General features: G+C 44.1%; 1 protein-coding gene across 3 annotated transcripts in view; it reads left to right on the forward strand.

Moving 5' to 3' along the window:
- RUNX2 (RUNX family transcription factor 2) overlaps positions 1–10191 on the forward strand; it is a 123605-nt gene extending 113414 nt beyond the window's left edge. For 2 of the 3 annotated variants that reach the window (XM_024122051.3, XM_024122053.3), the window contains 2 exons: positions 7765–7830; positions 9426–10191. In XM_024122051.3, coding sequence (XP_023977819.2) covers positions 7765–7830; positions 9426–9904 — 545 coding nt within the window. In that variant the 3' untranslated portion in view covers positions 9905–10191. The remainder of the gene's footprint in view (positions 1–7764; positions 7831–9425) is intronic. The other variant, XM_024122052.3, reaches the window with a different exon arrangement.
- The last annotated feature ends 2365 nt before the right edge of the window (positions 10192–12556 follow it).

A 12556-nucleotide genomic window follows, 5' to 3' on the forward strand; every position in this document is an offset into this window, starting at 1 on the left:
TTTTTTTGCGGTACGCGGGCCTCTCACTGCTGTGGCCTCTCCCGTTGCGGAGCACAGGCTCCGGACGCGCAGGCTCAGCGGCCATGGCTCACGGGCCTAGCCGCTCCGCGGCATGTGGGATCCTCCCGGACCGGGGCACAAACCCGCGTCCCCTGCATCGGCAGGCGGACTCTCAACCACTGCGCCACCAGGGAAGCCCAGCTCAGGGCATTCCTAAACAACGTACCAAGCTTGAAAGACTTTCCCACTGAAGCACCCCAAAGGACAGAGGGAACTTGGCTCCTCGCCCACTCTGCGCCCCCCAATCTGCTGACGTAACCCAAAACAACCCCAACTCTTGCCTGGAGAGCATTTTCTGGTCTCCTGTTATACCTTAAAATTAATGTGTATTTTCCTCCATAGTATATCTGCTCTGGTGTTAATATAAAAATAACATCTTAACTTACTACTATCAGTTCGATGTCCCTTTTTAAAGTCCCTTCACCATTTGTTCCCTTCTTGTATTTCATGCCTTCCTATCAGCTAAGCTTGATTGTCTAATATATAACATCTCAACCAGTTCATAAATTTCTGCTTTTAATATAGTCTGAGTTACCATTAGCACAGGCCACAGGAAAATACCAGGCTGTCCCTTCTGCATTCAGGCTTTTTGGAAAGATTTACTTAGGAACAATTTATCATTTAGTTGCAATTTTTAAAATAATCTTAATTGGCCACATATGTTACTGAATAAAAGCCGGTCTTCTAGCCTCTGCCTCTGTCCGCGTGGTCCCACCCCACACGTGCACATGCGCACTGCATGTTGCCAGGATGTCAGAAAATTATGCCACCCTGGGCAGATACCGTCACAAGGAAAGCCTCCCCCTGATTTAAGACAAGATTACTGATATTGAAGCTGTTATTTTTAGGAGGGAAAGGCTATTGCTTCTAAACCTCTGTCCCTCTTTTTCCTAGTTCCTCCTGTCTTAATTGTGGCTCTATGTTTTGGTAGCCATAAGTCATTAGTGGTTTTTAATTTCTCTGAAACTGAAATAAGGTCTGAAAGGGTGGATTTGTCCCTTTTTCCTCCTTTTCTTCCTTCTTTTTTTTTTTCTGGCTAATCGGAGGAACGCAACCACATCTGAAGCCACTTGGCTCATTATGAATTTCATGGAAACTGATTCTCTGAAAGTGTTTCCATATGTGTGTTCCCCATATATCCCATCCTCTCTAAATGGGAGCACAGACGTGTGCATGGGCTGGAAATGGCTTCAGGATGTGACAGAGCAGTCATATGACCACCGCGGCACTGTGGGTGGCCCCTTCTGAAAGACACGGTGTCCTGGGTGCTGGCCTCCTTCCTGTGGCGGATCTGGTTTCAAAGACTATCCACCCTTCCTAGCCTTTAAAAAGTTCTTAATCAAGGCCTAGCAAGAAGATCTCTCTCGTTTTTCCTCCGTTTCTCTCCCCCCTTCACCCTTTGGTTTCTTCCTTCTCTCTTACCCTCCCTCTCCATGCACACATGAACACACACACACACACACACACACACACACACACGCACACACACTGCACATCTATGGCCTCCCTCCTTCTCACCAAGAGGAAATGTATTATTCCAACCATATCCTCAACATTTGGGTGGGTTTAAGGGATGGTTGAAGTTTCTGAAAATTGCCAGGTTATGCGTTTTTTGCTTTATTTTTATTTTTCCTTTTTCTCTCTCTTTCCTTCAGCATAGCATACTTTCTTAGCCTTGGGATCAGCTGGTCTTTCAGAATTTGTGAGCGTGCAGTGGAAAAGTACAATTCATTACAACACGGAAAATAAATATTTATACTGGATAGTCGAGGCACTTTTCCTCTCTTTTGCAAAAACTATGGAGCTTGCTAGTCTGACCTCTCATTATCTTCAAAAAATCGATTTCAAATTCTCATTTTGCTGCTTTCTTCTCCATCAATGTGATCCATTACATTTCTCCCACGTGGGGTATATTTTTCCACCTATTATCTAATGAAATTAAAAGTAAAACTAATTTAGTGATTGATACTTGATCATTTTAGTGTGAGGGGACAAATTCAGGGAAAGTAAGAAAACTGATGTAAAAATCTCTTAAAACCTCAGTGTGGAAAATGCAAAGTAATGTTCTGTGTAGAGTCGAAAGTTGATTTTTAAGTAATGTTTACATAGCATTTCTGCTTCTGTCATGTTGCTTGCTTAGGTCTATGCTAGTAACTGATTCGTTTAGTAGATGTTTTGGAGGTACTCGTCTTTTTTCAGTACCATACCGTGAACTAGGTAGGGGTGCTGCTTTTTTTTTTTTTTTTTTTTTTTTGGCTGCACAGTGTGCGGGGTCTTAGTTCCCCGACCAGGGATCGAACCCGTGCCCCCTACAGTAAAAGCGAGGAGTCTTAACCACTGGACCGCCAGGGAAGCCCCTACTCGGTCGGATCTCAAAGAAGGATACATGGCTCTTCTTCTTCATTTGCTTTCCCTTTAGCTGGAAAATGAAAATGCTTCTCTAAAACCAGTGATGATACTTTAAAATGCATGGAGTGGTAAAATTTACGTCTGTAAACGTTCCAGCTGTATAGGGTAAAGAAAAGGTGATAAGGGTTTGTATACTTGGGAAGTCCTTGTGTAGTGGTGAGCTTTGAAGGCAGTGCTTATGTACCCGGGTCTGGCAGAGAAAAGAGAGGTGGCCGTGAGTCTGGGGATGAGCAAAGCTGTAGTGAGGGTCCTGAGTACATGTCCCGCCACAAAGAGGAAGGTTCATACCGAGCAGTAGTGGGACGTGACCGTGGAAGAGTAGAACGGAGGGCTCTGACTATGCCAATAGCCTCACCCTTATTTTCCGCGCCCCCTTTGCCGAGCTGCTCAGTCACGCCTGGTGAAGGGTGGCTGTGACCTGTGCTGGGTCGGGATGACACCCTCTGGTTTCAAGGCTCTGCCCCTGTGTGGCCTGAAAAGGTGGAAGATTTTCCCCTTCTGTGTGTGTTTTCATAGAATGCAGATCTAAGGAAGCTCAAGGCCGAAGCTCTACGTTTCCCCGCTGGCACGCACTGTCAGGGATGCAGACAGGGAGTAGCACACTCGGGCCTGAGACAGGAGGACCACGTTTTCATCTCAGGATGTGACGCAGATCCACGTGTCTCCAGGGTGCCATCTCTTCATCTATAAAGGTCATCCACAATTCTGGATGATGCTGACATCCTGGCTCTATATACTATCTAGAAATTCAGACAGGAAGCAAGCTTTCCAACCCACTCCAAATAAACCACGTGACCTTGGTGGCAGCAGTTACCTTGGGGTCCAGAGGGAGAGGAGCGTGCTGACTCGCCTTCCCGCAGGCTGTACATTTCTGGCCTGGCCCTCTTTCTCCTTCCTCTCTTCTCCCCGTGGCTCCCCAGTGTAGACTTACACACAGATATGGGCTCTCAGGATATTGGGAACAGCACGGTGGCAAAACAGAGGAATCCGTTCACTAGTGGCAACCGCCATTTGCGGGCCCCTGTCTGAAATGTGAGGTCAGCTGATGTAACAATGCTTGGGGAGAGCCTTGAACACCCTTTAAAGAGAGTTTTACGAGGTTTTATAGGTATGGAATCATGTTTGAGTTACATTTTAGGTTTGATGTCAGCATTACTTAATGTTTATTATAATATCTATTTTCTTGATGCGTCAAAAATGTACCAGCTGTTGTGCAGAGTTCCTGATCCCCCAACTAATTTACTTATTTGTTGATTTATCCATGCATTCCTACACTTATATTTTTAAAAATTTAAGCTCTTATAATATAGACGGTTCTGAGGGATATGAAAGGAAAATAAATCATCTTTACCATCCAAAGCTTACTTTGTAGTTGGAGAGCACAGGCTATGAAACAGCTAATAATTCAGTAAAGTAGTGGCTGAGGGCCCGAAAGAGTGACATGGAAAATAAATGCTATTTCGAACAGGAGTGAAATAGGAAATTATATAATAGAGCAGTTGGGAAGGTGGCAGCCAAAATGTAGAAGGGGAAGAAGATTCTTAGAGGAGAGCAGCTCTGTGAAGATCTCGTGTATTATATGTTCCAATAGAAAGGATGCTGCGAGGGGGTTAATAAAAAGTACCCGGACGTTATTTGAGATTAGGTGTGGCCACAACTCCTACCATTTGAAAGGCCTCGATGAAGCTTTGAAGTTAACGCCTCATTGCCGAGAAGTATGATGGCTTTTCATTCTGTATATTTTTGCCCTTGCATTAAAAAAAGGCAGAGGACCCTGCATGTGCCCATCAGTGTTCCACCTGGATTCAAGGCCCCTTGTCCTTTTCTCTGCCCCGACCTGCCCTCCTTGGCTGGGGTGTGTAAATTCCACTGCTGAGGGCTTCCCTGGTGGCGCAGTGGTTGAGAGTCCCCCTGCCGATGCCGGGGACTCAGGTTCGTGCCCCGGTCCGGGAAGACCCCACATGCCACGGAGCAGCTGGGCCCGTGAGCCATGGCCGCTGAGCCTGTGCGTCCGGAGCCTGTGCTCCGCAGCGGGAGAGGCCGCAGCAGTGAGAGGCCCGCGTACAGCAAAAAAAAAAAAAAAAAATTCCACTGCTGAGAGGGGGTGATACATGGGTACGATGTTTCCTAGCTGACAGCCCCGAATGGCAAGTACCCCTGTCTGCTATTCTTTTCAAACTCCTATTTCCATTCTTTTGAGAGCTCTCCTAGCCCATTTTCAACCAACCATAATGTCTTGAGGGTCTACTGAATAAGAAAATGCATGTGAAAGTACTTGGTAAAGGCCTAGAAACATCAAGTATCATTGTTATTAAGCCCCAAAGGGGAAGACGAACAGGGATTAGACTATCACTGCCCTCCGCAGCTCACTCTAGTTAGGAGTCAAGCATGACCCAAGATAACTCTCCTTAGCCTTCAGAGTGTGGAAGGCGCTGAGTGGAGGCTGCAAGAATAAAAGATCAGAGCTTCTCTTTTATTCTCCGTTATCTTGGTTCCACTCCTTTCCCCTACACTTTCCACTTGCTTGGGAGATCCAAGAGACCTGGTTGGGTAAAGGGAGGCCATTTCCTTTCTCTCCATAGACTTTGGCGGAGAGGAGCAAGAAATTTTTACTTTTAACATCGATTTTATTTTTATTTGAGCTTCACAGGCATTTTATTAATATATTCTTCCCCAGGTACACTAGGTTGAGAAAAACTGCCGCTGCTGCCGTTTCAATGAGCAAGGTTCTTGCAGCTCTATTTATGATAACTACCTAAATCTGCAGCTGTCTGACTGGCTAAGGGTGCAGGGAGCAGTGTGTGGAATGAAATGCATCTGTAGGGAACCAGCAGGTCCTAAGGGAATCAAGCCCTTGACCTTGGTCTCATTCACATTATGCCACGAACAACTGAATTAGTTGACACTTTTGAGCAGATTAGATCAGCAAGTCCCGAAAGAGTTTTTAAATAGTGTCCCAAGGACAGTAGCTCTCATTGGGCAACACATGGGCACCAGAAGAACCTACTTAAATATTTCTAGGCAAATTTATTTCGGCACATAGGCTCGTAAGACAGCAAATATATATCTGTGGTTGTGTCCACCGAATTCCTTAAGGGTGACTAAGACTGCAGAGTGGTTAGAGGTCGAAGAGGTCTTGTCTAGCTGTGGTTCTGCCTCTCTGGAGCTTTGTGATTTTTGTAGAGCACATGGCTCCCTTCTCCGCTTAGCTTCCCTATTTGTCAGCGGGTTAGATTAGGATCATCTAAACAGTAAACGAGGGGTTTGGATTTTTTTTTCACCAGAATACCCCAAACTAGCAGAGGAGGATAAATGGGTACCTTAGAGAATCTGGGGGCATAGTTTAAAGCTTCACAAGTGCAAAATTTTGTTGAAGTCCTTTTTTGTTTGTCTGAAAATTCACCCAAGTGTTGCATTCTACTCCATATCATGTACATGTTTACTGTACAGCATACCCTTGTCTCCATGCTGGGTAAAACAAGCCTATCAGGAAGATGCACCATGTTTATCTTGGGCTTCAAGTAACTCCTGGCAGTGCTGGCTTTATTTAATCGGTAGGTTGTGATCTGGAGTTTTAAACTGGCTCTAAGGCTACAAGGCAGATCACTGGGGCCGTTACTGAGCTTTGGCTTTACATTTCTAAAATTAGGTTGGGGTAAGAGTACTTTTAGAACTCTCCAGGCTTTCATCCTGATCCTTTTCATAAGTAGATATTATATTTTCTTTACTTTAGTTGATATAATATCTAGGTCTATAGATAGTTTGTAGCTGTACGTAATGTGGCTGGTGACATGGGTATGAATAGTTTAGGACACAAGGTCGAAATAACCTGAGAAGATGGTCTAAAAGAAAAACTGAGTTCTTGTACAGAACGGAGATTAGAAGTACGGGTACAACCCCATTCAATGAAAGAAAATTTAGTTATATCCTTTGCTTCTGTAATAATTATTATAAATAATCGAAGGTTAGGAAGGGGTTTAAGTTCTTTCTTTTTAAGTTTAGAATTCCTTCCATCTCCCCATCATTGATTATTATATAAGAGATCTCACATGATACTGCAGCAAGTTGTTAAAATTTCTTCCTACAGAACACATTGCAGTGTAACACGAAATAACTAAGTTCCAGAAAATTTTATTTTTTGTAACTTATGAAAAGTACCGTATAATCCCTTTAAAGTCCTCATGAGCTCTCTTTGCCCAGAAGGAGTTAATCCTCAGGACATGACAGTCTCAAATGACTAGAAGTCATTGGTCAAAATTCTGTAAAGCCAGCGGAAGTTTGTTGCATTGTTTTCTATAAACCACAGCCAGAGCTCATTAATTGAAAAATGAATGTCAATTTGCATTAGCTGGCATTTAGAAGCCAAAAAGGTAGAGTGATCCTGGCACGTGATGGATAATAAAAACATCAGACAAATGTATCAGGTAAAATCGAGAAGTTGGGGGTGGGAGGTGGAGAGAGAAATTCAAAACCACACTGGAGTTTACTGGCAGGGTCCCACATAAAGGGTTTTAGTGAGGCTTCTGCATCAAAATCAGGGAAACCACCTGGAATTTTAATTATGACGACAGTATATTTTAAGTATAAATACCCACGAGAAGCATTTTTTACATTGATGAGTCTACCTGTGTGAGCTCTGTGCTCCTGCGGGGGGCAAACGCTGATGTTTTAAGGGTGACATCTTTCCATTTGAAATTGCTCACATTATTCTGGTTTCTCTCACGAGCTGAGCGTTGAACTTAAAGCGTACAGAAGTGGCCTGCCTATACCCGTGAACTCTGCCAGCTCAAGTTCACCTAGATGCCCTGCAGTGAAAATCAGGCTGGCCGAGAACATCTGTGGTCTCCGTGCAGGGCCTGTATCGTGTCAGACACTACAGAAGCACAGGGCAGGGAGATGGCAAATCTCATCTGGCCCCCATTGGCGATTCTGTCCTAATCACTTCTTGTGCCTTTTCACACCTGAGCTTGTCAGAGTTTCCCATTTGGGTGGGGTTAGGGAGAGGCCAGTGGAGGATGGAAGAATTTTTAAAAAGCAGAGAGTAACTGCCCAGACTGTGCTAGTTTTGGTTTGTCATCTTGAAAGTGTTTGCTTCTGATATCAGAAGCTGCTCACCAGCTTTTTACTCTCTGCTTATGGGCCTGTGGATTCTGGGAAGGTACTGTGAGGGGTGGGACCTTCTCTGCCTCCCCTTCCCCACCCCCAAGGCAGTTGCTTCTCCTCCTGTCTTGGGAGTCACGGTGATAGAACGTTAGAGCCGGAAGGGAACTTAGAGCTCATCCCCTCATTTTACAGATGATGACACTGCCACCTCTGACTTCTGCCTCTGGCCTTCCACTCTCAGTAAGAAGAGCCAGGCAGGTGAGACTTTTCACAATTGCTGGGCTGGGCTGGGTGGGGCTGTCTGATTGGGACTGTCCGATGAGTGAGAAACACCTTGTTAACGATATATTGCTTTGAAGTAGTCACTTCTTGCTATCAGTGCACATCACGGCACTTGCCCCGAGCATTTTATAAAGAACACAGGCAGTGTGCATTTTAACAAAAATGAACAACTCTCGATCAGCACCATGAAAGAAAAATATTGGGATGATTCGTTCAACGAATATTGTAGTATCCAAGAACGTGGCTAAAAAAAATGGAAGCTGAAGAAGTACCTGCTCACTAAGACCTTCAAGAATTACTGAGTGCTTTCCCTTACAGATAAAAGCGGTAGGAAAAGCAAATGTATGAGATCCAAAGGATTGGAAGATTTTAGGTGTGAACAAAATCTTCAGAACACTGGTATTATAAAACGGCTTGTCACAATTCTGTCAGTGTTAGAAATTCATAACCCTGTCTTTAAAGATCACAGCTGTAAGTTTTTGGCATTTCCGAAAACTGATTTCCACATGAAGTAGTTTCTAACTGTGGTTTCGTAAGTTAAGTGCCAGAAATACCTATTAAGGAGGCACCCTGTTAGCTTTAGAAGTTAAAGGACTTTACATTTTAGAGGAAAACGGTCTTTGCTTCAGGTTCCCAGTTCAAACTGGCCTGAAGCTAATTCTGTAGGATGTGGTACAGGGGTCCGGAAGGTGGATGGTGAGGTACCCTCCTGCTTTATCTCCTCTACCAGCGAGCCTTTCCCCAAAGCTGCTGTTGGCACATGGCCTTAATCAGGTCCTACTTCTCCCATCAAGACTTGAAATGCAGTGATTCCTAGGTACCAAGCCTTCCCCCCACCCACTTTCAAAACCTGCTAGTTTATGACCCTTGGGAGAATTTCTAAGGGTCAGACACTCCCTATACACCCCCAGATAAGTAAGATAGTTCCAGAAAACATTGAAATCTAGTTTGATTTTTTTTGAAATCTGTTACCAAGATGAGGAATAAAATAGGATTTCACATTATTTTAAGAGTTGAAGTGATAGGCCCATGCTAGGGTATCTTTTTGACGTTCCTTCATTGACGAAGGGGCCCTGCTAAGAGTACCAGTAACAAAACGGATCACTTTGGAATTTCTTTATATTGGGTTGAGAAAAAGAAACGTGTCCGGCTTAGTAAAAAGGTCACTTTCAAATATCTGAGGTACAAGAAGGAACAAAAAGAGAGGGGGGAAAAAAATCAATGAGGATTCAGTCTTAAAGTCTGGTGAGTGAATCTGTCTGATCGGAGTGTTGGGTTGGTTTACACACACGACCTAGCACACATTTGGGCTTTTAAAGCCCTTTGGGATTCTCTGGGGGTGAAGAACTTGAGGCTCAATGCTGCTAAGACTGTAAAGTGAAAAACAAACAAGCAGAAAAACCCCAGAAGTCTGTGTAGTGACCGGTGCATTTGAAAGTCTGTTTGTGGCTTGCTGTTCCTTTGGGGGAAAGCTAAAGTTTTCTTTCTTTTCTTGTAAAAAAATAAATTCTTTCATGATTTTAACTGCTATTTACAGATGTTTCCCCCCCATCTTCTGTTGTAATTTTTAGGTGCTTCAGAACTGGGCCCTTTTTCAGACCCCAGGCAGTTCTCAAGCATTTCATCCCTCACTGAGAGCCGCTTCTCCAACCCACGAATGCACTATCCAGCCACCTTTACTTATACCCCGCCAGTCACCTCAGGCATGTCCCTCGGTATGTCCGCCACCACTCACTACCACACCTACCTGCCACCACCCTACCCCGGCTCCTCCCAAAGCCAGAGCGGACCCTTCCAGACCAGCAGCACTCCATATCTCTACTATGGCACCTCGTCAGGATCCTATCAGTTCCCCATGGTGCCCGGGGGAGACCGGTCTCCTTCCAGAATGCTACCGCCGTGCACCACCACCTCGAACGGCAGCACGCTCTTAAACCCAAACCTGCCTAACCAGAACGATGGCGTTGACGCCGACGGAAGCCACAGCAGTTCCCCCACCGTTTTGAATTCTAGTGGCAGAATGGATGAATCTGTTTGGCGACCCTATTGAAACTTCCTCAGCAGTGGCCCAGCGGTCTCTGGGAGCCACATCCCAAATGTATCAACATATACATATATAGAGAGTGCATATATATGTATATCAACTAGCCTATCTACAAAGTGCCTATTTTTTAGAAGGTTTTTTTTTTTTTTTTTTTTCTTGGCATTCACTCACTCTGTCATGATCTTGCAACCCTCAGAGGGTAGCTCTTGAGAAGCAAGAGGCCCAACAGAGACAATCCTAATCAGATTTCAGATCATTCTCTATTTAAACATGTACCTTTACGAGCAAACAAAGGAAAAAAGGTACTTTTGTTGCTGTTGTCATTTGGTCTGTTATCCTCAGTAACCTGTTCAGATGCCAGTTCAGAGAGGTGGACTCCAAGTTCAGGAGGAAGAGCAAAGACGCTTGTCCCCTGTGCTTTGAAACCACACACCCTCACGGTGCCGCTGTGTGTGGACCAGTGCCCTCGGCAGACCCGCTTACACAGCCGGTCCAGGTGCCCACGAAGGGAAAAGGGGCAGAAAGAATGCTTCCATTCCCTTGCCATCCATTCAGAGTAACGGTTCCAAACTTTGGCTTTCACACTTTCTGCAAGTACTCATTTGAACTGTTTGGTTCAGTTGTTTTTATTTTAATTTTTTCCTACTTTAAGAAAGTGACTTCAGAAAGTACCGATCAGGATAGATTATTTTATTTTACCGTTTTATACTTTTTTTTTTCCTTTTCCCATTTAACCAAAAAGAAATCCGATCCCGAACTGCCCCCTTCCCACCTAACCCCTTCTTCTTTTATGCAAAACTGAAAATGGCAATACCTTATTATAGCCATAATGGTAGAGATAGTGTTTGCGTTTGGCTGTGTGTTATTTGTCTTCTTTTTTTTTTTTAAATTATGAATATGTGTAAAATCTGAGGTAACTTGCTAACGTGAATGGTCATATAACTTTAAAGATATATTTATAATTATTTAATGACATTTGGACCCTTGAAACATTTCTTAGTGTATTGATATGTTGACTTCGGTCTCTAAAAATGCTCTTTATTAAATAACAAATTTCTTCAGTGGGCTAGAGCCATATCTGAAATATTGCTAAGCAATTTCAGTTCATCCAGACACAATGTGATTTTTAAAAATACTTCCATCTCCAAATATTTTAGATGTAGCTTGTTTTTGTGATGTATGAAGGAAATGTTATGTTTAGTTCTTTTCGGATCTTTGATTGCCTCTAACACAGCTTTGCCTTTTAAAAAGCAATAATCAGAGATTTTAAAAGCAACCCTTAGTCCTTTATCACTTATGTTGCTCTTTGTCAGCATGAAATGCTGGAGTGATGTGGTTTCCTAATTTCTTTGAAATAATGATGACTCTTGTCATATTAAAAAGACAAGCACAAGTGAATCCTTGAACTGCAGAACAATGTTCTGTGGTTTCATAGTTAAAGCAAAACTCGACATCACCAGTGAAGACGTAGTCAGCTTAAAGCCACACGTGTGGCTGAAGGATCAGTCGTGATACACACGGTACCGGAAAGCAAAACTGCTCCCAGGGAGTGTTACCCAAAACGCCTTACCAAACAGTAAGTCAGGGGAACCCAAATCTGCCTTAGCCCGGGGCCCATTGGCAGCTTCCCACAGAATTTGCATTTAAAGGAGCAGAGTTAAGTCCTTGTCTTCTGGGAGCAGGGTCGTCTGAAGGAGCAGGCAAGTTCCAGCAGGCAGCTGATCTGAGAACATACAGGCAGTGGGGACCCATAACACAGCCTCTGATAGTCATGTTTCTCACCATGGGGGGCGAAGGGAAGGCAAAGCTAGGTGGAATTTGGTGTCTACTACTGCGTGTGAATTTGAGCCGAAGCCCTCCTGTCGGATGCACTTTGACCACTCCTGGCGGCCACGTGGCAGATTCTCAAGTGTGGATCCTTGATCCAAGCCAGGACCACTTCAGGACACCACCAGGCAGATCCCCACCCACCTCCCCCACAGGTCAGGGCCCTTTCATTTAAAGCTTGTGCCCGCCCCCAGGCAGAACCTTTAGAGATTTGCCTCCAGCCCCAGAGGCCCTGGCTCCCCGGTCATCGTCCAGCCCACCTCACAGAGCACCAAGCATCTCGGGATGGCTAGTGGGGCATTGGACCTGTGCTCCTTGCCTGGGAATTCACCCTGACTCCTCCTAATAAAGATGGAGGGGAAAACCAAGCCCAACCAAAACAAAACACTTTGCCTTCTAAAGGTTGTATACCAAGTATGCTTAGATAATAAATAAGCCACTTTCCTATTACTGAAGATGGAAGTAGTAATTGATACTATTTATTATTTGTGTGTGGTAGCTTGAAGCAAGCCACTGTCCATTTATTTGTAAGTGTAAAATATGTGTGTTTGTTTCAGTAGCACTTAAAAAAGCCAGTGTCTGGTTACACGTTTCAATCTTAATTAATTGACAAAAATGTTACTGCCAGTGCCAGCTGTACCCTATTTAATAAAAAAGGTACTATATCTGTACATTCTTTTTTAATGTTGAAAGGGCTTTTTTAAGTTTACAGTACACATACTAAGTGACTTGAGGGATGCTTTTGTGTTGAAATGTTAATATAGTGGCTGCAGGCAGCAACCCAGAAACACTTTAAAAGTTTTCTTTTTTTTCCTTGGGAAAAATTCAAGC

This window comes from Physeter macrocephalus, chromosome 18, assembly GCF_002837175.3.
Source record: "Physeter macrocephalus isolate SW-GA chromosome 18, ASM283717v5, whole genome shotgun sequence".
NCBI lineage: Eukaryota > Metazoa > Chordata > Mammalia > Artiodactyla > Physeteridae > Physeter > Physeter macrocephalus.